General features: G+C 50.8%; 2 protein-coding genes across 4 annotated transcripts; both read left to right on the forward strand.

The window, feature by feature from the left end:
* Positions 1-66: 66 nt before the first annotated feature.
* On the forward strand, positions 67-22,078 carry TMEM127 (transmembrane protein 127). Of its 3 annotated transcripts, none has more exons than XM_036302233.1 (4): positions 67-207; positions 568-883; positions 11,230-11,394; positions 12,433-14,810. In XM_036302233.1, the coding sequence occupies exons 2-4, from the start codon at positions 640-642 to the stop codon at positions 12,738-12,740; spliced, it is 717 nt and encodes a 238-aa protein (XP_036158126.1). In that variant the 5' UTR covers positions 67-207; positions 568-639; the 3' UTR covers positions 12,741-14,810. The 3 variants fall into 3 exon arrangements, 2 of the variants coding, with proteins under 2 accessions (XP_036158126.1, XP_036158125.1); XM_036302232.1 differs by having other exon boundaries at positions 85-207; positions 434-883; XR_004966642.1 differs by adding an exon at positions 21,987-22,078 and having other exon boundaries at positions 96-883; positions 12,433-12,824.
* LOC118652467 (mitoregulin-like) lies at positions 20,777-22,078 on the forward strand. Its single transcript, XM_036302234.1, has 2 exons — positions 20,777-21,542; positions 21,987-22,078. Exon 1 carries the CDS (start codon positions 21,080-21,082, stop codon positions 21,410-21,412), a length of 333 nt encoding a protein of 110 aa, XP_036158127.1. The 5' UTR covers positions 20,777-21,079; the 3' UTR covers positions 21,413-21,542; positions 21,987-22,078.
* Positions 22,079-25,579: the final 3,501 nt, after the last annotated feature.

Raw genomic sequence — 25,579 nt, forward strand, 5'->3', positions numbered from 1 at the left:
GCCGTAGCGAGGCTGTGGTGCGCTGGACTATGACGTGAGCGGAGACAGGGCGGGGAGCCGGAGGAGGCGGAGGCCGAGGCGGAGGAAGCGGAAGTGGGTCGGACCCGGGTCGGTCCGGGAGTAGTGGGTCTAGGCTAGGGCCTGGATCGCTTGGCCCGGGCAGCTGAGGACGGGACGAGCGGCGCCACCCTTGAGGCGTGCTGACCGGTGAGGAGCAGCGATCGACGTGGGAAGGGTCTTTTCTGGGCAGAGGTCGCACCCCAGAGCACTGTTCCCGGATCCAGGGTCTCCGATCCCTACGGCTCAGCCTGGTCCTCCCCCCTTGGCACCCTCTAGCTGAGATTCCGGGTCCGGTCTCTCCCCCATCAGTAGCCCATATCCTCGCCCTCCAGCCCAATCCTCTCCGGGTCGTCATTCCGCGCCTCCATTCCAGGCACCCAGTCGCCGTCTCCGCCCCTGAATCCTGCAGCCCTCGGGTCTCCGCTCGGCCCCAGGTCCCACTCCCCCAGCCTCCGGTGTCCGCCCTGGCAGCCCTACGGTTCCTCACCTGCGTCCTCCCTGGAACAGGCAGACACTGCGCCCCCCGGAAGTCGGCGGCGAGCAGCAGCGACCGCGGAGCGACGGCGGGCGGCCCCGGGCATGTATGCCCCGGGAGGCGCAGGGCTGCCCGGCGGGCGCCGGCGGAGGAGCCCGGGAGGCAGTGCTCTGCCCAAGCAGCCGGAGCGTAGCCTGGCCTCGGCCCTGCCGGGCGCCTTGTCCATCACGGCGCTGTGCACTGCCCTCGCCGAGCCTGCCTGGTTGCACATCCACGGTGGCACCTGTTCCCGCCAGGAGCTGGGGGTCTCCGACGTACTGGGCTATGTGCATCCGGACCTGCTTAAAGGTAAGGCCGCCGCGCCGGGGCCTCTTCTTCCCGGGCGACCGGGGCTCCTCGGCGGGGAGCAGAATGGGGTGTGGCTGGAGAGCTAACAGCCAGGGCAGGATTTGGTGGAAGGAAACAGCCCCTTGGCTGCCTGGTGGTCCGACCCCTCGTTAATTAGATGTCCAGCCAAGCACCTCCTTTCCAGGCCATGCTCATAGACTGCTGCTCTTGAGGATTCCGCCCGAGGAAGGGCGCGGTATGCGGAGAGAAGATAAGGATGCAGGGCATTAAAGCTAGCTAAGCAATCTCTGGGATGCGGGGAGGTTTCTTCGTGTCAGCCGATTGATGGAGAAAAAGACTTTTAATCTGCTTAGATTTTAAAGTATATTTTCAAATTCTACAGTAGTTGGTTTTTTATTCTAGAAAAAGGGAGCCTGTGGCATTTTAGATAACCAGGCGTCAGTTCCAGCCTCAGTAACAGTTGGAACTTGGCTCTCAGAACCATGTGCCTGGCGAGGTGAGGTTTCTTTGCTCAGCCTGGTGTGCAGAGGAAAAGGAAAGGGGAAAGAGACAGGGACTGGTCTCCTTACTGTGGACACAGGGAGGCCACAGCCTGCCGGGGTGGGGGATGGTGGGGTGGCTGCTGTCCCAGGGAGCCCAGTGGCTGCTCCTGCCCAGCTCTGTGTCCAGCAGGGAGGGTACAGGCAGTGTAGTGTGAGTGCAGGATTGCACTGCCTGGCTTTTACCGGGAAAACAGGCAGTGGACCCCACTCTGCCCTTGGTCCCAGCACAGTTCATCATCTCCACGGTCTTTTGAACTGTTCTTTTTTTTTTTTTTTAATATATTTTATTGATTTTTTTACAGAGAGGAAGGGAGAGGGATAGTCAGAAACATCGATGAGAGAGAAACATCGATCAGCCGCCTCCTGCACACCCCCTACCAGGGATGTGCCCACAACCAAGGTACATGCCCTTGACCAGAATTGAACCTGGGACCCCCCCCAGTCCGCAGGCCGATGCTCTATCCACTGAGCCAAACCGGTCAGGGCACTTTGAACCATTCTTGAAGGTCTTTCTATTTTCTCCCTGTGCCACTCTCTGGCTGTGATGTGTTCCAGCTGTCTTCTGTGCCATGTCTCAGGCCTTTCCTGGAGATATCTTCACGTCGTCTCTTTAAGGACTCAGACACTGGGGTTTGGTGAAACGGTCAAGTTCTCTGTGCCTTGGATCTTATACCACTTTTTGCAGATCTAGGCTGAAAAGCTGTGTCGTTGTGGCCTAATGTCTTTCTCTGAGAGTTCTCTGTTTTCTCTCTCACCCCCCCCCCCCCAAGGGTATTTGAGGTTTTAGAATGATTTAGAGACCAGGATGGGGCTTCTAGTTTGTTTCCACGTTCTTTCCTGATGATAGTCTTCGCTGGGTTGGCTCATTAAGACGGAAGTTATACACACGAAGGAGGCCTTTGACACGCAGCTTTTTCTCTGGCGTGTAGCTGATGGAGAAAGGCCATCAAGCTGGAGTTGAATCTGGATGCTTTTCCCTCAGCACGTTTCCCTCACTTGCCTTCTTTGAAGCTCAGCTGCCACCTTCCACCACTTCATCCAGACCTTTGCACTTGACCCCCTGGTGTTTCAGTGTTTTAAGAGTTTGGTGTCACCTACCAACTGGGAGAGAGTTCCCAGTGCTTCTCCCTTTCAGCTCATTCCTAGGGAGGCTCATGAAGTTCGTGTGAGAGGGGAGAGGCAGTGTGATCGAGGTCCTTATTTCAGAGGTCCAGGAAGCTGTGTCTCAGAGCAATGAAGTCACATTTCTTCAGGGCCGCACAGCTGGGAGTGGCATAGCTGCGCCTGTCTCATCTGTTGACTCGGTATAAAGTGATACTGTCTCATTTATCTTTCTTAAGCTTTATTTTAGCTGTCATAGGAACGATCCCAGGGTTATTCTGCTTTGGTGTACATTAGTGATGGTGAACCTATGACACGCGAACTCATTTTTTGGTTGATTTTTCTTTGTTAAATGGCATTTAAATATATAAAATAAGTATCGAAAATATAAATCTTTGTTTTACTATGGTTGCAAATATCAAAAAATTTCTATATGTGGCACGGCACCAGAATTAAGTTAGGGTTTTTCTTTTTTTCTTTTTTCTTTTTTTTAATATATTTTATTGATTTTTTTACAGAGAGGAAGGGAGAGGGATAGAGAGTTAGAAACATCCATGAGAGGGAAACATCGATCAGCTGCCTCCTGCACACCCCCTACTGGGAATGTGCCTGCAACCAAGATACATGCCCTTTTTTTTTTTTTTTTTAAAAATATATTTTATTGATTTTTTACAGAGAGGAAGGGAGAGAGATAGAGAGTTAGAAACATCGATGGGAGAGAAACATCGATCAGCTGCTTCCTGCACATCTCCTACTGGGGATATGCCCGCAACCAAGGTACATGCCCTTGACCGGAATCGAACCTGGGACCTTTCAGTCCGCAGGCCGACACTCTATCCACTGAGCCAAACCGGTCAGGGCAAGTTAGGGTTTTTCAAAATGCTGACACGCCGAGCTCAAAAGGTTCACCGTCACTGGTGTACATCCTTGTCAAAACATGTAAAAAATAAAAATAAATTCTTGGTGCAGGTTCTTCTTTGTTCACATATATATTTTTATATATATGAAAGCACATTGTCCCCCTAGCTGGTTTGGCTCAGTGGGTAGAGCGTTGGCCTGTGGACTAAAGGGTCCCGGGTTTGATTCCGGTCAAGGGCACATGCCCAGGTTGCGGGCTCGATTCCCAGTGCGGGGGCATGCAGGAGGCAGCTGATCAATGAATCTCTCTCATCATTAATGTTTCTATCTCTCTCTCCCTCTCCCTTCCTCTCTGAAGTCAATTTAAAAAAAAAAAAAAAAAAAAAAGCACATTGTCTTAACCCAGTGGTTCTCAACCTTGGCTGCACATTAGAATCACCTGGGAATCTTTTTAAAATCCTGATTTCTGGGCCTCATCCTCCGGAAATTCTGTTTCTTTGTTACTCATGCTGTGGCCCCACCCCATAACAAAGAAACAGAATTTCTGGAGGATGAGGCCCAGAAATCAGGATTTTAAAAAGATTCCCAGGTGATTCTAATGTGCAGCTAAGGTTGAGAACCACTGCCTTAATCTTTACATTTGCTCATGTGTTTAGGGATCTTAACCCATGGACAGTTTCGACCTGTGGCCATCTCCTTGGCCATTGCAAGCTAGGAATACTTGCTGTCCACTCATAAGAGAGTTGATAGTTTGCTTCTGATGGCTCTGCTTCTCCCCTTTCTCTGTAGTGGTTGGTTTTTGGTACTCAGTGGGCCTTTAGACATGCTGTCCTGTGTGATTGTGCTGATCCTCAGGACTTAACAGATGTCCTAGCATGGAAGTCAGTCTGGTGCCTGTAGATACTTCCAAAGGGAGAACAGACTGCCAAGTCTCTGCAGGTGACAGGGAGTGAGCTGGGGCCAGCAGGCTTTGGAGCTGTGCCTTCCTGTTTCTCAGCCCCCTGAGTGCCAGGCATTGTGCTCAGCACACTTCATGCCTGCCTTTAGTTTCTCCTAAACAGCACCTTCATTTGGTACTGTCATCACCACCACCTCACAGTGGTCTTAGGCTCAGGGAGGTCAAGTGACTTGCCCGAGGCCACACAGCTAATCTCCATGGCATGACCTCCACTCTTACCTTGTACCTTAGTGCCCTCCAGCTTCTTTCCCTTTTGTCAAAGCTGTCCATGGCTTTTTACTTCGCTGTTCTAGTTGAGTTTTTCTCACAAGCCCAGCCCAAGCTGTGCTTTTTATTCCTCATCATCTCGGTGTGTTCCGGCTCAAGTTGGTGATCTTGAGGCAAGATCTGTCACTCGCAGAGCCCCGGAGGCTTTAGCAAATGCAGGTTGCCTCTAATGATTCCATCCTGAGTTTTTCTACTTCCCAGGGGTGCCAGCTGCTCACAGTGCTCTTCAGCCTGGGCTCAGGTCCAGAGATATGCTCAGACCTCTAGTGGCCCCAAGCAGGGGGGGGCCCCCGATAGTCATTCCCTCTGCACACTAACCCCTCTGCCTCTCAAGTGTGGCAGCGAAGGGCAGCACTGACAGCAGCCTTGGGAAGTACCTTTGAAGAATGAGGAAGTCTGGGGTTTGAAGTCACGTGAATCATGATTGCCACTGGAAGTTCAAGGGCCAACCAGAGGGCCAGTCTGTCGGAGGGGTGGTGACTGATGCAATTGGCACTTCCAGGTCCTGCTGGGCCTGTCCTCTGAGGCAGCTTGGCTAGGACCATTGGTATCTCTGGTGATGGGCCAGCCAGGCACTCCAGGGGCCCTGTTGGAATCTTGTGTTGGAAGTCTGTCTGGAAGCTCAAGTCTCAGTGGGGAGAGGCTATGCAGGTGGGGCAAATGAGTGCTGGGAAGGACGGGGCTGGGTCCAGGGTGGTGGGGCAGTGTGTCTAACTCACTGGGACTCCAGTGAGGGGAAGTGAAGGGTAGTGGGACAGAAACAGGGAACTGGCCAGAGGCCACTTCAGTCTTCCTGCCTCCAGCCTGTTTGGGTTGGGAGGGGCTGGAGCAGTGGGCAGGTAGACAGGAAGAGCCAGGCCTTCAAAACAGATCCTGCCCCATGACTCACCAGTGAGTGACCTTGGGCTACAGTCAGTGCTTTGGGATCCTATTACACAGCAGCTTCCTCTTCTCTGGTGACTGGAGGGGCCAGTCGAGCAGTAGTTACCAAAATAAACAGGCCACAGCACCACTGGAAGTGAGGATGTGTTCTGTCTGACCAGAGTGTGGTGAGTGCACCACTGGTTTGAATTTAAAATGAGGATCTTGCCCCATGAATTCTTTTTCCTCGCAAATAAAATAATGCCTGCACACATTTGGGAATTCTGTTTCCCTCTCAAGGGAGCAGATATTTGTGGTCCTCCCCTCCACTCTGACGTCTGCAGGGAAGGAGTGAGCACTGAGATCCTGACCCAGGGGGGCAGATCCTGGGCTATCTGTTAGCATCTCTCCCAGGGACGTTCACATTTGGCTTTCCACTCAGCCTGAGGGTTTGCTCACCGCTTTGGAGTGGAGAAAGGCAGTCACATCGAAACTAAACTTGTTTGAATTTGGGTCAAAAGCCCTTGCCCGTACTCATCGTTCTTCTGGCGGGGCACATCCTTAGTCTGGCTTTAGCGGGCGCTTTCTCTGGCCCACACTGGCTATCAGCAGGAAGGGCACACCAGGGCTGACACTGCTGTGGCCCCGCGCGGAGGGAGCGGGGCAGTAACCACACAGGCTGCTGAGCATTCCCTCTCAGTGCGCCCCTGTAGATGGGGCAGGCAGCACTGCCTTCATTTCACAGATGAGAGCAGAGACCAAGGGCAGTTAAGTGACTTGCTCAAGGTAACACATAGGCTATGGTAGGTCTCGGATTTGGTGCCAAGTCCAGTGCCTTCCTGATTTCCCTACTGCTTGTGATGGCTGCAGAAGCTTAGACCATATCAACCAGTTTTTGCCTAATAATTCCCGGTATGAGCACTTCTCTTGGCCTAATGGCCCAAACATATTTTGCCTAGAAGGGATTTTGTGCTTTCAGCTGTTCTGCGTTCAGCAGCTACTGGCTCTGAGAGCATTTATACTGACCACTCACATGCCCCGTGTTAGCATTTGATGCATTGTCTCCATGGGTGATTCTGGGCACCACAATGCAAGGGAGCCTGTCCTAGGTTGGGAGTCTGGCTTTGGTTTGGAGTCTAGTCCTGCGTTGTGGGACCTGAAGGAAGTCACTTAATGTCCTGGAACCTCCAGTCCCTCGTCTGAGCTGCATGATGGATCCCCAGAGTGAGGCTTAACGAAGATAATGTTTGACCTGTCAGTGTGCACAGGCTATTCCTGGGAGGGACAGAAACTGCCAACAATGTTTGTCTCTTGGGAGGGATGTTCTCTCTGAAGCTTTGTATCATTTGAGACACTTCCTTATTATGAAAACTAGAGGCCCGATGCACAAAATTCATGCACGGGTACGGTCCCTAGGCCTGGCCTGCGATCAGGGACATCTTCCCCGCCTCCCACTGCCACCCACCCCCGGTTCCCTGTTTGCCATCTTGCACCCGAGGTGGGCCCGGCCCAGGATATACTTCGAGCCTGTGATCCCCCCCCCCCCCCCCAGTGGAGGCCTGTTTGCAGGAGGTGCTTTTGTGTGGAATTTCTTTCAGATAAGGGATGGGGTGTGGGCCCAATGCCCGAGAGAGTTCCAGGGGGCCAGTGACACTATCAGGGTCATTCTGGTCATGCCTGAATGTTCACTGCATTTATTCGCTGGAGGATTCTACTTGCAGGGTCCTGGGGCACGACAACCCATCCCACAAAAAGGTCCCATTAGATTTCAGGTTGCATCACCACTGAGGAGGGTAAGATCAGGTGCTTTAAGCAAAGAACACGGAATTCTGAACAGGGTTAGAATTCAGTAGCATTAGGATTCAGGTTTCTCCAACAACCCACCTAACCAATGCCTGCTGTCTTGCTGATAACTTCTCCCTCTCCCTCAGGGAGCAGGTGGGGAGGAGTGAGGAGCAACTGTCTGCAGCTGTGGGCAGGCCTGAGTCTTGGCTGTGGGAAAGAATGCCAGCCGGAGCGGGGAAAGACCGAGAGGTTGGCCGTTCCTGCTGCTCACCGGCCCCACCTCCCACCGCCGGTCACCCTCTGTGTGTGGGGCGACTGGGGGCCACCCACGTCCACCACCACCCACCCCTGATTCCCCGTTTTCCATCAGGCAATCAGAGCCTGTGGCCGGGGGAAGGGACCAAGAGGTTGGCCAGCAGGCCCCGACTGGGCAATTGGGGCCTGCGGACTGGGAGCAGCTCCTGGATTGAGCGTCTGCCCCCTGGTAGTCAGTGCACGTCATAGTGACCAGTTGTTCCACCCTTCGGATGATTTGCATATTACCTTTTTATTATATTACTAGAGGCCCGATGCATGAAATCATGCAAGAGTAGGCCTCCAGCTCTAACCGGTTTGGCTCAGTGGATAGAGTGTCAGCCTGCGGACTGAAGGGTCCCAGGTTCAATTCTGATCAAGGGCATGTACCTTGGTTGCAAGCACATCCCCGGTGGGGGGTGTGCAGGAGGCGGCTGATCGATGTTTCTCTCTCGTCGATGTTTCTAGCTCTCTATCCCTCTCCCTTCCTCTCTGTAAAAAAATCAATAAAATATATTTAAAAAAGAAAAAAAGAGTAGGCCTTCCTTCCCCTGGCTGCTGACAGCAGCTTCCCTCTGGCACCCAGGACCCAGGCTCCCCTCTAGCCGCCAGCAGGCACCCGGGCCTGGGCTTCCCTCGCAGGCCCAGCTTCGTCCGGAAGGTCATCCGGAAGCATGTCCAGTCTAATTAGCATATTACGCTTTTATTATTATAGATTATATAGGATAAGTATATTATGGAACATGAGACATGTGGGAGTGTATATAATAGATGTACATTTTTAAGGATGATAATAAAATGGACATCCTGTACTCATTATGCAGCCTAGGAAAGTAGCTTTGAAGCCACTGATTGTTACTTTTTTTGCAGTTAAGACTAGTTGTTAAATTAAAATTTAGTGTTTTTTTAAAATATATTTTTATTGATTCTTAGAGAGAGAGAGAGAGAGAGAGAGAGAGAGAGAGAGAAACATTGATGAGAGAGAAACATCAACATTGATCTGCTGCCTCCTGTAGGCCCCCTGCTGGGGATCAGCCCAGTGACCTCTTGATGCCTGGGTCAATGCTCAACCACTGAGCCACACTGGCTGGTCAAAACTTAGTGGATTTTTAAGAACCGCAATTAAAGCCCAAGTGCCTGGCCATATTTGTGGACGGATCACGAGAATTCTCGTGTTTTCAGTTCTAAGGCTTGTGGCCAATCTCAAGAATTCTTAAAAAGATATTAGCTTGTAAGAACATGTAATAAATAACTTCAAAATGCAATGGGCATTTAATTTTAAAGCGTGCCTGTAACATTTATGTAAAACGTTTTTTGTACTCGTTCAATAGAAACTTACCTGGCCACTGGGTAAGGCTAACAATGAAACTACTGGTCCGCAAAGTGTTAAGTAATCTGAGCACAGCCTGCTGCAGAGTGGAGTGTGCTGCAAGCCTTGCACCCTGCTGCTCCGGGTTATTCTTGGAAGCACTAGAAAGAACACTTTCATCCTGCCCCATCCCTGCTCATGCCACGTGGATCCAGAAGAACTACCTCAGAGAGCTTTTAACAGTATTCAAAGTAAAACCAGGAGACAGTCCCCGTCTCCAGAGCTCTTCCTTCAGCGAAACCTCCTGCAGGCCCACAGCGCAGTCTCAGGCTATGTAGGGCTGGACGAAACGAAGCCTGGGCCTGGCCGCTGGCAGAGCCATCACACAGACAAGCCTCCTGGTAGTAAGTGAACACCAGGTTGGATGATTGCGCCCATACAGATGGTCAGCTGACAAGAGAGTGACAGATAGCTCTGAGGACTGCTTAGTGGATGACCTAAAGCCAGATCACAGCATGAGTCTGGAGTGGGCTCAGCCACCATCTGCCTGGTGAATTCTGAGCCTGAGGCAGGGAGTGCGTGCTGTCACAAAGGCCCGGGGTCTCCTGGTATCTGCTCTGGTCTGTGGTCTGGATGCCGGGCCCTCTGCCAAGCACCCATGATGCCACTGACTTGGTTTGAGTCTGCTTTGTTGGGTTTAGGTCTACACCCTGGGTTTTTGGCCTTTTCTTCTCAGTCCCCTGTCCTCCAGGCCCAGGATTTCTGTTTCTTGGAGTGTAAGGCTTGGGCCACCTTGCATGGGAATTACCTGGGCTGCTTATTAAAATCCAGATTCCTAGGCCTGCTCCAGACTGAGAGTTTCAAATTTCTGGGGCCTGGGCACATGCTTTCAGCCAGCACCCGGTGACTGACGTGCGCACTGGAGAGTGATGACCACCATCTTCCAGCCTCAGCCTGCGGTCAAGACTCAGGAAAGGAGCTTGTAGTCTAAGCTAGTGCTTTCCAGATTTTTCCTAAATCACTTTATGACCCGTGACCTAAATGAAAGAAGAGCTTGCCGGTGGCTGGAACAGAGGAGAGAGGGGAAGGCACATTTCCTACTTTTTATTGAAGCTTAAAACAGCTTCTTTTCAGATCAGCCTTTATTTTGTCTGTTTCTGGGAGCTGTGGCATTTTGCACAGATATCACAGGGGTCTGACACTGTTTAGGTGAAATTTCTAAGAATAAGAATGGTATGACGGCCTAGAGGGAATCTAGGTTGCTCTGTGTGTCTGGTGTACAGTTGTCCCGGGTTCTCCCTTCACCGTGACCCTAGGGGACTCTGAATGTGGGGTCTCCTTTTTCAGCATCTTCCTTGGCCTTGGTTTGCTCCCTCGCTTTGGTGGAATGTGCACCCTGACTGGCTTTGCACTCATTTTAGAAGGCGTTTGGTGCTCAGTTTCTGAGCTCTTCAGGCATTCGTGGTATAAATCTAGTTGTGTCTTAGCTTTCCCACTTCTGGCTGACACTTCAGCATACTCAGTCTGCTAAGGCAGTTCTAAGCCCCTTTATGTTCCAGTTTCCAGAATTTTGTTTTGTCCCTCTCCCTGTGGTGTGGGTTTATGTCTTTAAAATGTTTTGTTTGGTTTTGTCTTAGTAGGGTTCAGGGAGTGAACAAAAATAAATGTGAAGGTCCAGCCTACCACTGTTCCTAACTTATTTAGTACACTCTTTAAGGATGCATTTTTCTAAATGGCTTCAGATTCTTTTTGAACCCAAACGGGGATGAAAGAGTGGCTGAATGGAGAAGCGACATGATCGGCCTCTGGCCTTGCCTCTCTGGCCATCTCAGCGCAGCAGTTAGAGGGCTCCTCCTGAAGGCCAGGAGAATGGGTTGACATGTCAGATTAATTGTCAGCGTCTTTAAAAATGCTTAGAAGATCATGGCCAGTACAACGAAGTGGAGGCCTGCACTTAGATTAGTTTTTTTTTTTAATTTAATATTTTTTTATTTATTTCAAAGAGGAAAGGAGAGTGAGATAGAAATTTCAATGATGAACGATCCTGCAACTCAGGCATGTGCCCTGATCAGGAACCGAGCCGTGACCTCCTGGTTCATAGGTCAATGCTCAGCCACCGAGCCACACTGACGGGGCTAGACTGGTTTTTTTGGAAGGGAAGGAGTTGAGTGCATGGAAGCAGTGACCAGGGTTCCTGTCTGCCAGTTCGGGTGCTGTTCCACCTCCTGAGCCAGCTGGGAGCAAGAGTTATGACCGATTTCTCTAGGACTCCCCTGGCACTCCAAGACTGTGGCTAAGGGGACAAACTCCTCCCTGGTGGGGACCCCAAGGTGCTGTTTGCGGTCCTGAAGATCTGGTTCTCCCCCCACAGACTTCTGCATGAATCCCCAGACGGTGCTGCTCCTGAGGGTCATTGCCACCTTCTGCTTCCTGGGCATCCTGTGTAGCCTCTCCGCATTCCTCCTAGATGTCTTTGGGCCCAAACATCCAGCCCTGAAGATCACCCGTCGCTATGCCTTTGCCCACATCCTCACAGGTAAGTCCAGGACTGCTCCCCGTGGGGGAGGAACTGCCACAGGATGGGAGACTGCCTGGAGTTGTAGGTGGGGATGACGGGCTTTCTCTGAGCAGGCTTTGGTCCAGATGCTCATTTCAACTCTAGCCTTTCCTGGAGCACTGGCGGGATAGCAGCTTGCCTTCGTCATTTGCACGTGCACCTGGCCCAGCTGTCAGGAAGGAGTATTGTTAGAATTCCCCAAGAAATCTCCCAGCTCTCCAAGAACTGGGTTTGAAGCTCAGCTGGGCTCCTGGGGCCTGGAATGAGCAGAGTGTCTCACTCTGTCTCCCCTCGAGTTCCTGGTCTCATTGGATTCTTTCCTCCCCTTTCACTTCCTCACAGACTAGCCTCTGCCATGACTGGGCTGGGTGTTGATTTGATTTGTGGTGGTGCAGACTCCAGTCCCAAACTGCATGGCCTTGTCTGTGTCTTTCAAGCACTCAGTGACTTCTAGCAGCCCTCAGGTTCCACCTCCAGATTCTTAAGATGAAGAGATTTGACTGGCCCAGACAGGGTCGTGCATCTGTCCCAGCCTTCGTCCAAGAACCCCATGGCCTAGAGCAGCGGTTCTCAACCTGTGGGTTGCGACCCCTTTTGGAGTCGAACAACCCTTTCACAGGGGTCGCCTGAGACCATCGGAAAACACATATATAATTACATATTGTTTTTGTGATTAATCACTATGCTTTAATTACGTTCAATTTGTAACAATGAAAAAACATCCTGCATATCAGATATTTACATTACGATTCATAACAGTAACAAAATTACAGTTATGAAGTAGCAACGAAAATAATTTTATGGTTGGGGGTCACCACAACATGAGGAACTGTATTAAAGGGTCGCGGCATTAGGAAGGTTGAGAACCACTGGCCTAGAGAACTCCCCCTTGCAGGATCCAGGGCCACGCAGGTTCTCTGACACAGGTTTGGGTGGAGAGGCTGCAGTTGGTTCCTTAATCATCTCAGCTGCAGGATGCCTGCTAACCCTTTTCTGTGCTGTCCCTCTGTCGCCCAGTCCTGCAGTGTGCGACCGTCATCGGCTTTTCCTACTGGGCTTCCGAACTCATCCTGGCCCAGCAGCAGCAACATAAGAAGTACCATGGTTCCCAGGTGTATGTCACCTTTGCTGTTAGTTTCTACCTGGTGGCAGGAGCTGGTGGAGCCTCAATCCTGGCCACAGCAGCCAACCTCCTACGCCACTACCCGACAGAGGAGGAGGAGCAGGCGCTGGAGCTGCTGTCTGAGATGGAGGAGACCGAGCCCTACCCCTCGGAATATGAGGTCATCAATCAATTCCAGCCGCCCCCGGCCTACACACCCTAATGCCAGCCTAGGCCTTCTTCCTCCCTGCTCCCACTTGGCGGCTCCTCCCACCCAAGGAGCGCCTTCCCCCAGCAGGCCTCACTGGTAGGATCCTGAGCATCTTCACCAAACCTTTCCCAGGAGAGAGACTGCCTTTTGGGTTGTTCATGCATCCTTGCTCTTGAAACCTGGGGTTCATGGATTTTATATCATACACTGTTTCCCCTCTTGCCACCTTCCTGTCCCTGAGGTCACTAGTCATTACCAACCAGGGATGGTCATACAAGTTTTCTCCCTTCATGGGCCATATCTTTCAGACCAGAACTTTCTTTCCTTGGGGAGCTACTGACAGTGGACTGTCTCAGAGAGAGGTGTGTCAACAGGGCCCAAGGGAAAGGGGACTGTGCCATGCAGGCTTCCTTCATAATGGTCAGCGGGTTCCACAGCTGCAGCTGTGGGGTGACCCCACCCCATTCCTTCTCAGAGTGCCCAGTGGCAGGCCGCCCGCTCTGGAAATCTCTGCACTTTAGTCTTTGGACTTCCCATCCTCCGTGTTCTGGTTTGACAGTGAGACGGAATTGCTGTTGAGAAGCAGAACAAGTCATCCCCACCCTGCCCTGGCTTAGGTGGCTGGAGCCCAGGCAAGGAGAGCAGCGGGTATGGGCCTGAGGCCTCCTGGTGCCCAGAAAGGATCAGAGTGAAGGGGCTGAACCTCTCCAGCCCCTTCACCTTTTAAAATTGAATGGTTTTAAAAGGAAAAAACAAAACCAAGCAACAGCAACAATCATCTGTTTTTAAACTAGCAACAAGACTTGTCATTTTATCGATGTTTATCCTATTCCTTTGGGCTCTGCAGTGTTTTGAGCCACAGCTCCTTCCAGCCCACAGTAGTTTCTCCCTGAACTTCTCCCAGCAGAATGCATCCCTCTTCCCTTGCTCCCTCGCTCCCAGGGCCTTCCTGTGGAACCCAGAGCCCCATCAGCAGAGGGGCTGAGGACTATGGCCTGGCTGGCTGGCCAGCGTGGTGCTCCTCAGGACTGTGGACTGAGATGTAACCTGGCCTCCGTGCAGGAACAGAGGTCACAGCAGGGCACTCTCCACATAGGAATCACAACCAGTGGCCCCGCTGCGGGAGGTGTAGATGGCAGACCTGGCTGTGTCCTCAGGCTTAGTGCCTCCCCTAAACTGTGACTTGGGGCAACAGCTTGCTGCATGCCCTCTCCCCTTCTTGAATGTCCTCTGGCCTTGCATTGTGTTACTTGCAGGCTCTTTCTTGCCCAGCCATCATTCTGGCTTTCCTGTTTGCCATGTATGGCTCTGGGTCTGGCTGAATTTTCTGCCCTGAGATCAGCACAAAAGTGGGAGAAATTCGAGAAACCTTCCGTATGGATCCAGATGGCCAAGCGTCTTTGGAATCAGTGTTCATTGCGGAGCTGAAAAGTAGATGGGTCCCACTCTCCTCTTGCAGGTGACCGAGCAAGGCCAGAGAGTGGACACCGCTGTTGAGTGGTGGCTGGGAAGGAACGTTCTGTGCCTCATCCTTGGGCCAGACCGCCTGGGGATGTCTGGACAGACACCGGTGTGGGTGGTGAAGACCATGTCTGCACATGAATGGGTGGCTGCCTGGAGTTCACTGTGATGCCAAAGTGTGTCCCATAGTGACTTTCACCCCAGACTCCACCGTGAGCAAGAAAGACTGCGTGTGATACTGCGCACAAAGCCAAGGAGCTTCATTGTCTTGTCTTTCTGTCAAGTCCGAGTTTGTCTGGCAGATATCTAGGGTGTGGCCAGCTCTTGCTGACCTTGGGTGCTTGGGTATCTGAGGGGCAGAGCAGGAGACCCGGCACCGGACATGCATGCCAAAATGACCAGTCATCTCGTGAGGCCTCAGACATGACCCTGTGGACTGTTCCATGTAATTCAGAACCCACTTTTTATTAACTGTCCACACTTCCGGCCTTTCTCTTCCCCCTGCTATCCTGACAGTATCATATAAATCCCCCTGGTTGTGTTTTTTCTTTTTTTCTAGGAAAAAAAAAATAAAAAGCAAAAACAAAACAAATGAACCGAAACCACAAGTAAGAATGTAAATGCCAGTGGCTCCCTCTCGTTTTTCTGTCACAATTTCCCTGAGTTGGCTTGCTCCCATCTTGGAGAAGAGGAGAAATTGATGAAGTGTGTAATTTAAAATGTCAGAGGACCAGGCCGGTGTGTCTCCATGACCGCGTCGACCTATGAACCAGGAGGTCCGGGTTCGATTCCTGATCAGGGCACCTACCTGGGTCGAGGACTTGATTCCCTGGTAAGGGAGCATGCACGAGGCAGCCGATCAGTGATTCTTATCATTGATGTTTCTCTCTCACTTCCTCTCTGAGATTAATAAAAATACATCTGTATAAACAACGTCAGAGGGAGTGCCTGTGCCCACTCTGCCAGGCGCTTCTATCTGGAAGCTCATCTAGTTGACCCTCCCATAGCCAGGCCCCGTGGATCCCAAGTGGGTGAGCTGCGGGAGATAATTCTTGTCCTGTATGGGGAGAAATAGACCCCAGGGCAAGGACTGCCAAAGACACTACTTTCTTTTGAAACCACAGAGGGTGGTTACTTCCTTGCTGGGAGAGGCGTGTGAGTGCCAACAGTCCGGGATGTGACCTTCAGGAGAGCCTCAGTGTCGGGTTCCTTGCAGGGCTACCCACATTCCATTCATCCATTTCTACAGTCAGCTGACATGCTGGGCCCCCAAATGTGCATCACAGTAAAAGGTCTCAGGGCTCCCTTTGAGGAGCAGTCTGTTTTGGTGGTTTTAAACATTTTTATTTTTATTCCTGGGAAGAGCACACATCTTTCTCGGGGGCTAGGCATGTGTCCTCTCCCATTTCATTTCAGGAATTTACTAATGATTGTTGATAAATGATTGTTGCTGTGACTTGTGCTTTGTCCAAAGCATGTGAGATTCCATGAGGGAAATAGGAGGACCCCCAGGACCCTGTTTCCAAGGGCTTTATATTCTCAGTTCTAGAGATGGACTTGTCCGTGGAAAGGCAGTGAGTGGTCCAGTGGACAGCTGGGCAAGGGGCTGTGCCAAGCGGGCTGTGCCTGAGGCTCTGACCTGAGTACCAAAGGTTTCCTGATGACAGCTGGAGCCAGGTTCAGTGTGAGAGTATTCGGAGGTGGGATGGGGGCAACTCCTGAGGAGGGGCTAGCAAGAGTGAGGCGCAACTGGAGGCCAAGATGTGGCAAGAGTAGAGGTTAGCAAGGTGAGGGGGCCCTTTGAAGGCACTAAAAGCAGTGGGGAGCCCTAGAAGGGTGCTGAGAAAAAAAAGGAAGGATCAGGTTTTTCTTTTTCTTTTTTGTTAATCCTTACCCGGGGATATTTTTTTTCCATTGATTTTAGAGAGAGTGGAAGGGAGGGAGGGAGAGAGAGAGAGAAATATCAATGTGAGAGAGACACATCGATTGGTTGCCTCTCGCACATGCCCCCAACCAGGGCTCAGGATCAAACCTGCCACCCAGGTACATGCCCTTGACCAGAAATCAAACCTGTGACCAATGCTCCAGCCACTGAACCACACTGGCCAGGCCAAGAAAGGATCAACTTTTTATTTATTTATTTTTACCAGGTTTTTCTTAATGACTGGTGACAGTGTGAGGAGGGAGCCTTGTGTTAGTGAAGAGTCTGAGGACCTGGGAAGGAAGGCACGAATGGGAAATGGTGTGGAGTCCTGGAACCTGGCCCAAGGGGAGGAGGAGGGCAGTCAGAGTTGGCCCCCAGTCTGTTGTCTCAGCAGGTGTTGGAGTGGGGAACCCAGGAGCCCCAGTCCCTGCTGACCTGTCATGAGCTGGCAAGTGGAGCCAGTGCTGCAGGCTGCGAAGGACTCAGCATAAGATGCAGGATGTGAAGGGCAGCAGGAAAGATGGAGGCCCTGGAGCCCAACTCTGTCTTAGAGTTTGGTAATGGAAGAACTTTCAAACAGACATCTGTTCCATCTTGTTTAAGGGCTGCAGGGCTCTATGAGGATGGGGCCTGAAGGGGCAGGGTGCAGGTGGCCCTGTTTGGAAGCTTCCTGTCCTGGCTCTATCGGAACCGCAGCCAGCCCTGTTAAGGAGCACTTCCTGATGCTGCGAGCTCACCCTGGCCCAGTCCCTGCCCCCCTGGGTTTGACCTTACTCTCGGGGGTTCTCACCTAGATTTCTAGGGCCACTGCTGTTGGAGAGTTTCCTTCTGGAATGACCTGGGGGAGGGGAGCTTTGTTTTAATAAGGGAGAGGATGTTCCATATTCTTTCTTTCCTACCTGTTTCCTCCCTGTATTCAATAAGAGTGGTGAGGGATCCCTATCCGGTTTGGCTCAGTGGATAGAGCGTTGGCCTGCGGACTGAAGGGTCCCGGGTTCGATTCCAGTAAAGGGCATGTGCCTTGGTTGCGGGCGCATCCCCAGTGGGGGGTGTGCAGGAGGCAGCTGATCGATGTTTCTCTCTCATCGATGTTTCTGACTCTCTATCCCTCTTCCTTCCTCTGTAAAAAATCAAAATATATTAAAAGAGTGGTGAGGGAAATCTGCACGTGTGTGCACTTGCACTCACACAATTTCTGTCACCTGCCTTTCATGCTTTCCTTTGCAATGTTCACCTATCAAAAGGAGGGAGCTATTAGCACACATGCCTTGCCCTGTAGGGCCTTCCAGTCTGGCTGTCAGGGCAGGAAACCTGATGAGGCAGGAACTTGACACCTGGCACGCACTTGTTGCCCCTTGAGACTGATGGTCTAGGACAACTTCATGAAGGAGGAGAGATGTCATGCTGGCCTTGAAGAATGGGTAGCCTTTCGTGAGAGTGATGTAATCAGGGGTGAGAGAACAGGCAGACAGCGACAGGCTTGGGGACCGCTGAGCTGGTGTTTGAGCAGTGGTGACAGCCACTGAAGAGGAGTGACGACATGGATGGGCCCAGCCTGTGAGGGCCTGGAACACCAAGGTTATTGTCAGAACACATACAGCTGCAAGATACAGAACTGTTAGCACAGGAATACCTTAATTACGTGGCGTTTATTGATTCCCATAGCTGAAAAGGCTGGATCCAGGGACTCGAACAATGACGTGAAGACGTGATTTCTCTGCTCGCTCACGGGCGCAGGAGTTTCTCCCCACAGGTGGTGAAGACGGTCAGCAGCAGCCCCATCTTGTTTAGGGGCTGGATGAGTGCTTTTGCCCAACTGAGACCAGGCCCCTTCCCCTGAACAGTGGCCAAGGACCTAGAGCTTCCCCTTGTGGCCCAGGATGAGGATGGTTACATCGCCGTACTGGATTCAGAGATGGCGCCACTAATGGCGGTTGGGATGCCTGAGCCCAAGGGTGAAGCTACCCCAGTTAGAGATCTTCGCTGGCATGAGCCTGTGAAACAGGTGAGCCACCTCTAGTCTCTCCCTTCCTCCTTCCTGTGATGACAGGGCTTGTGGGCACTGGCCAGCTCTGCTCTTGTAGAAGTTCTGTGTGTCCTATCTTTGACCAGGGCTGGGCCTTGAAGTCAGGTTTGCCCACTGTCAGCAGGCAACCTGGGCCTTGATTACTCCTGCCCTGGGCTCCATATCATGCCTTTCCTTCCCTCCTTCGTTTGCCCCTTTCTTCCTGCCCCATTCCAGTCAGAGAGAAAGGAGACTCTATTACTTATGACATAGCAATGAAGTATCACCATTTTTGTGCCAGATCTGAGTCCCCGTTCCCACAGGGTGATGTGAAGATGGCCAGGTGACGTCTGCATGCACAGCGGGTGGCATCACAGAAAAGAAACGGCTTAGGAACACAGTCTTTTAAAAAATATATTTTATTGATTTCAGAGAGAGAGAGAGAAACATCAATGATGAGAGCAAATTATTGATTGACTGCCTCCTGCACACCCCCATTGGAGACTGAGCCTGCAACTTGGGAATGTGCCCTGACCTGGAATCGAACTGGTGACCTCCTGGTTCATGGTTCAACACTCAACCACTGAGCCACTCTGGCTGGGCAAAAAACCCACATCTTTTAATAATGGGCAGTAAGAACATCTGCAGTTGGCTCAAAGGGAGACCTCATCTGCATCTCCTGGGGCTGAAAGCAAGCCTGCCCTTCGTTCCAGAGGCTGACACGCTCTTCTAAAACTGTTCCCTACACACCAAGGAACAAGGGCAGACAGTGCCCCGTGCAAGACAAGCAGAACCATGAGGGAGCCCCAGAGAACTGTCTCCCATCAAGGCAACATGTAACTCACTTTCAGGAAATTGTGTTATGAACGACACTCTCTCCAATAGGAAGTTTCTTCTATACAAGTCAACTAAGGACGGAGAAGCTGATTTGATAAAGGACATGGTGTAGTCATTCCTTGCTGTGGAGCAATATCCCCACTAGCTTAGTGACACTACACATTCATGACTGTCTGACAGCTCTGCAGAGCATGGCTTAAGCGGTGCCTTTGATTCAGGGCTCATGAGACCAGGGTTTTGGCTGAGACTGTGGTCTCTTCTGAGGGTCTACAAGGAAAAGAGATGCTTCCAATCTCATCCCAGTTGTGGGCAGAATTCGGTGTCCTGCAGGTGTAGGACTGAGGGTGGATCTCCTGTGGCTGTGGCTGCAGGCGTCCTTAGCTCTGAGAGGCCACAGGGAGCTTCTTGACCCGTGGGCCTCCCCAGCGCGGCCACTTGCTGCTGCACAGCCCACAGAGCAGAGGGCCAGCAACTCCAGCTGAATGGGCGCTGCAGTCGGTGTGAGGGAACCCGTCATTGTGTTGGTGCCACCACAGTGGACGTGTGCTCTCCTGCTGTCTTCAGATGTGTTCCTGGATGGGGGTTAGGGGGTAGGGGTTTAATGGGGTCAGGATAAGCGAGGTGGGTGCCAGGGTGTCTTACCAGAAGCCACCATTTGGGGTTGAGTGACAGTGTGTGTGTGAGGAGGGTGTGGGCACCAGGTGCCTGTGGACTTAGAAACTTGAGAGAAGTGGCCGCTGAATTGTGGTTTGGGTGATCTGTGGTTGTGAATCAGGAGAGTTAGATGTTAGGAGAATTTTTTGACAAGTGGGAAAAGGGAAACTGAGACAGATGGTTAGACAAATGGGGTCAATTAGAGCAATTTACAGCCTGCTAATAAATTGCAAGATCTATCTTTCCTAACCAAGGACACTTGAGAGCAAATGGTTTACAATTCTCCTTCCTAAAAGTAAATAGCTTAAATCACCCTGGTCAGGGAGATAACAGAGACCCAGCTAGTGTCATTAATGCCAGCCAAACCCCAGCACAAATGAAGTCAGGGGAACAAATAACAAAAAACCCCAAATTAGGATCAAGCAAATCCAAGATAGAGGTAAAGCTCACCAGAAGATGATGCTGGTCCTTCTATTTCAGTGGTTCTCAACCTGTGGGTCGCGACCCCTTTGGGGACCATCAGAAAAACACATATATAATTACATATTGTTTACAGTAGCAAAATTACAGTTATGAAGCAACGAAAATAATTATATGGTTGGGGGTCACCACAACATGAGGAGCTGTATTAAAGGGTCACAGCATTAGGAAGGTTGAGAACCACTGCTCTATTTGCTCAGTCTGACACATCACCGTGTTAAAGAACACACCTGGGAAGCTGATGACTATGTTGCTGAGGCCCTCCCCTAGGATTCCCACCTTTAGGAAACAGATAAGAACCCTCAAAGCAAAGGACCCAGCGTGTGCTCTCCTTGGATTACGCCCACACCCCTCCTTTTTGGGGCATGTACTTTTGCTCTCTTTCTCCTAAACTCTGAAGGTCCCCACTAGACTTGCAACCAGGGGAGCAGTGGGCAGCAGTAGCTCCTCCAGGGCTAGCACCGGAACCTGCCTCCAAGGCCGTCCTTTCTCTCACTTTTCAGTGAGCTAACAGCAGCCTCACCTTGGCTCCCTTCTGTCATTGTGACTTTTACTTCGCAGTGAGTCCTGGCAACCCAGCGTGGCTCACTTCTTTCCTATAAAGTTTCTACAGGGCCAAAGCAGCCCCTCCTCGGCTCTCCTGCTGCTGCTTCTATGCTAAGCCCTTCCTTTATTTCACTGTCCCAGCTTTAGTAAACGTTCTCTCAAAATCACCTGGACGCGCATTGTAAAATCTTCCCAGCACGAAGTCAAGAACCTACACCTCACTCCAGGCCAGGGACGCGAATGGCTCAGGCGGGCTCCGTTCTCATGACAGTTGCAGGATGGAGGCTCTAGCTTTTGGCTGGCTGCTGGCTGGGGTGGCCACTGTTCCTAGAGGCCACATCAGTGCTTTGCTATTGGAGCTTCTCCAACATGCTTGCTTAGTTCATCCCGCCCACAGAAGAGCCTGCAGTCGGGTAAGGAGTTTATGTAAAAGTGACCCTAGGAATGACATCCCAGCAAGTCAGAGCCGCCCACGCTCCCGCTCCCGGTGCAGGCGCTGCAGGTCCGCCACCGCGCAGCAGGCGGCGCCGCGCTCGCCTCCTCCGCTCCTTGAACGCGCGCCTTGGGCCGGGTCCCCGCCGGAGGCCCTTCCGCGCCGGCGGCCGGATGGCGGACGTGTCCGAGAGGAAGCTGCAGCTGGCGGTGCTGCTGGCCTTCGCCTCCGGGGTGCTCGTGGGCTGGCAGGCGAACCGGCTGCGGAGGCGCTACCTGGACTGGAGGAAGCGGAGGCTGCAGGACCAGCTGGCGGCGGCGCAGAAGAAACTGGACCTGGCCTGAGCGCGGACCTGGGCCCCGCCGCTCCCGCGCCCCCTCGCCTTGCCCACGCCCGTGGGGTGAGGGGTGGGAGGCCCGCCTGAGCCAGGCGCCCTCACACCCCACCCGCCAGCTAGGCTCCTCTGCAGTGTCGGTGAGCAGTGCTTACAGTGGCTGTAGGTCTAGGCCTAAGGGGAGCCGCAGCTCACAGCAGGTGGCTTGCTCCCACAGACACCACCAAGAGGAGGAAGCTTTGTTTTCCCCCGTAACTTGCACTGGTGTCCCAGTTCATTGCCTGCGTTTACTGGGAATTACTTGCCACGCAGCACCGTAGTCCTTGCATTCGTGTTTTGTACTCTCCAGTCTGAGTCCGCGGTTATTGGCGGCCTGGCAACATGGAAAGGGAAAGGCTTTGCCTCAAGTCCGGAGCCTTGCATCTAGTCCTGGCTTTTTCACCCGAGCTGTGCAGGCGCCCAGGGTCTGTTTTCTTACCTGTAACACCAGATTTTGTAGTTCATGGTTTAGCTCTACAATAGGATAAGTTGAAGTTAATGATTAGGTATTTCTCAATTTTTTTCCTCTTTTCTGTTTCCAATAGCTCGTTGAAGATGGATATAGAGCACTGGACAGAAATTATTTCTCCTTGCACTTATGCACCAATTTTATTTTTAAAATAAAATGTCAAACACCTTTGAACTTTTTATTAAAAGTAGAAGTATCTTATTGGCCATGCGGTTCACTGCATCAAGAGACCTGGATTTTCAAACGATATGTTAGTGTCTTAGAGTGGCTACCTTGTTTCTTAAGGAATCTATGCTAGTTCCTTGGTACAACTGCAAAGCAGAATTGGCCTGGGCACCGTTGTGAGTCCTTTTGGTCAGTTGTTTACTAGACCTGATCAGGAAAGAAGAGGCTGTATAAAAATAACTGAGGTTAGCCCAGCCAGTGTGGTTCAGTAGTTAGTGTCGACCTATGAACCAGGAGGTCATGGTTCAATTTCTATTCAGGGCACATGCCCAGTTGTGGGCTTGATCCCCAGTGTGGGGTGTGCAGGAAGTAGCCAATCAATGATTCTCTCTCATCATTGATGTTTATATATCTCCCTCTTCATTCCTCTCTGAAATCATTAAAAATGTATTTTAAAAAATAACTGAGGTTATTATTATTACCAGAGGCCCAATGCACGAAAATTCATGCAAGAGTAGGCCTTCCTTTCCCTGTCTACCTGGGAACCAGGCTGGCTTCCCCTGGGCCGCCCACAGGCACCCGGGACCCAGGCTGGCTTTCCCCACCCTGGCCCCAGTTTCGTCAGGAAGGACGTCTGGAATGACATCTGGAAGACATCTGGTCTAATTAGCATATTACCCTTTTATTATTATAGATTGCCTTTTAGGATCTTAAATTTATCCAAATAATATTTACTGAGTATCTACTACAGCAGTTGACACAAAAGACTAAAATCCCTATCCTCATGCAGTTTACATTCCAGTGGAGGGAGTTTGATAATAAAGATAAGTAAGGAAATTATAGTTCAGAAGGTGATCAGTGTTATGGTGTGGGGAGCGGCTATAGGGTTAAGCCTCGGACTGACCTGTTGGCAAAGTCACAAACAAGTCCCAGCTTAGAGGGCACAGTCCTCTTAAGCATAATTAGGCTTGATCTTGTGACGCTCCCTAGATCTTACCTGGGAAGCTGATGGGCTGAGGGAAGTGCAACAAGAACAAAAATAAGTGAAACTCACAAGAACAGTGTAAACAAGTGAAACTCACAAGAACAGTGTAACTTTGGTAACCACTACCTTGTGTACCTCTGACTATAAAATAAAGGCTCAGCTTGCCTCGGGATCCTTCTCTGTGGCCTCAGCCAGGCACAGGAAGATCCACGGAGACTAAAGAGAGCTAGAGAGTTCTGAACGCTGTCTCCATGTAAAACATTCTTTGCCAACTCCGTCCACACCTTTGGGAACCCCTGGACCGCTGGGGCTGGACCCTGGCATTATGGGATGAAATAGAGCAGAATAGGGTAAGGAAGACCAAGAAAGCTGAAGTCAGGGGTAAGTGAGGGCATACTACAAATTCTCTGATAAAGTGTATCTGATTTTCTAGAAGCTCAAGGAATACCTTCAAAAATAAATCTTTTGAGGAATAGGACAATGATACCTATCAAGTTGACACTAAAGAAGAGGAGAATGAGGTCTATGTTTTACCATATTTGGGAATGATCTTAATTAGCATCTCTTACCCTGACTCTAGCTCATTTCCATGAAGAGAAGATGGATCTTCTTTTCTTTTTCTTTTTAAATTTTTTTTTTTATTGATTTCAGAGAGGAAGGGAAAGGGAGAGAGAGCAATAGAAATATCAGTGATGAGAATCATTGATTAACTGCTTTCTGCACACCCCATACTGAGGACTGAGCTGCAATCTGGGCATGAGCCCTGACTGGGAATTGAACCATGACCTCCTGGTTCATAGGTCAAGAGGATGCTCAACCACTGAGCCTCAATGGCTGGGCTGGGTCTTATTTTCAACACTCACTAAGGGGTCTCAATGGGCATATTGACATGAAAATCCCTGCTCAGGAGGGGTGTGGCACTATTGAAAACTTCTTACAATGAGGGCTCCTTGGAAATCCCAGAGCAGTAGTTTATAGGTGACAAACAGCTAAGAGATCCAAGGCCTAAGGCTCTAATTACCGGTAGGTTTGTTGCTCAGGGACCTGCCTAATCAGTCTAAATGGCAACAGATAACTTCATATTACTGTGAGAAGTGAACTGAAAATGACTCAATAAATGATCAATGACCCCCTGGAAACCAGACTCTCAGGGGCTTGAATACAGGAGGGAGTAAGGCAGAAGGGCCAACTTGAAAGCACCAGGTGTTATGCCCAGATTTCAGGAACCCCAAAAGACCACCAGGGAGCCAGCCGAGTCCGATGCAAAAGCAAAGAGTCTTTATTCGAGCTAGCTCGGCTCCCCAACCACACTCACCAACACAGCGGCAAGCAGCAGAGAGACAGCTCTGTGGGGAGAGGGGTTTTATAGGGGGGTTGGAGTAAGGGGAGGAGAGAGGACTATGGTGGGCCCTGCTGATTGCCCAGGCACAAGTTGGTGTCTTGTTACACAGGATGTGGTCATATCTATGGCGTGCACTTCCCTTGATTGTCATTGGTTAGTTTAAAGAAATCCTGGGTGTGGCTAGTAGAGGCTTGGGCTTCCGGGAAGAAGCTCCTTGCCGAGCACATGGCTAAGGCTGCTGCCCAAAAATGGAGGATCCAGGGTAAGATGGAGGGCATAGCCCTCGCCCTGGGGCAAGATGGAGGGCATAGCCCTCACCCTTTCACAGGTTCCCCTTGCCTCCTCTTCTATGTGGACACATCCTGATGCAGCTATTTAATCTCTAGCAGCTCCTGGAGCCAGTAATCTCAATGCTGCTTGAAGAAATTACCTCAAGTATCTCCTTATTAGCAGGGACAACAGTTCAGGCCTGAAAAACAGAGATGTTTGTGCTCCCAGGAGTATTATGGAATATGCATGCGAAGGAGAAACCCTCTTGAATAGAGCTTAGTGATGAATATCCACTATATCTAAAAATCAAGAGCGAGAGACCAAGTCCCTGGTTATTGTGGGTTTGCAAGAGGTGTTTTTTAGAACACTTAGCTAATTTCCTGTAAAGATTAATTTTTTTTTTTGTCTTAGCAAATTTAATGACATCTCCATGTTAACAAAAAAATTCAGAAAGTTGTTTCCACAGAAAGCTTTCTCCTCCTCATTTTACTGGGGTCATTATGCCTTACTGCCAACCTTGTGTTCATTCTGTGAATGCAGCATTTGAGGACTGAAATGCTGGTTCTAAGAGTTCCATCCTGTTAGGGTCTTTTGGCTGGTGACTCGGGCTGTGAAAGAATTCACAACTAAAAGAAGAGATAGATGCAGAGAGAAAGTTTATTTTTACTTTCCCCGAAGGGAAAAGGCTGGTGTATTCCTAATCAATACAAGGGCAGGTGATAAACAGCAGCCTGCTCTTTTAAAGGGTAATGGCTGAAGATGTCCTAGGGAAGTGTCTTAGTATTTTTCCCAAGCCGGCACAACATGCTTAGAGTAAAAGTTATGAAGAGTTTAAAGGAGGCTTGTTGGAAGAGGGGGATGGGAACTTTCCTATTAACTAGAGACTTTCTGGTGCAAATTATCCCTG

Source organism: Myotis myotis, unplaced genomic scaffold (assembly GCF_014108235.1).
Source record: "Myotis myotis isolate mMyoMyo1 unplaced genomic scaffold, mMyoMyo1.p scaffold_m19_p_30, whole genome shotgun sequence".
Taxonomy (NCBI): Eukaryota; Metazoa; Chordata; class Mammalia; order Chiroptera; family Vespertilionidae; genus Myotis; species Myotis myotis.

Coding starts and splice junctions, on each gene's coding strand:
- TMEM127 (XM_036302233.1), top strand. CDS start 640: ATGTATGCCCCGGGAGGCGCAGGGCTGCCCGGCGGGCGCCGGCGGAGG. Junction 884..11,229: donor GCATCCGGACCTGCTTAAAG/GTAAGGCCGCCG, acceptor CTCCCCCCACAG/ACTTCTGCATGAATCCCCAG. Junction 11,395..12,432: donor CTTTGCCCACATCCTCACAG/GTAAGTCCAGGA, acceptor TCTGTCGCCCAG/TCCTGCAGTGTGCGACCGTC.
- LOC118652467 (XM_036302234.1), top strand. CDS start 21,080: ATGACATCCCAGCAAGTCAGAGCCGCCCACGCTCCCGCTCCCGGTGCA.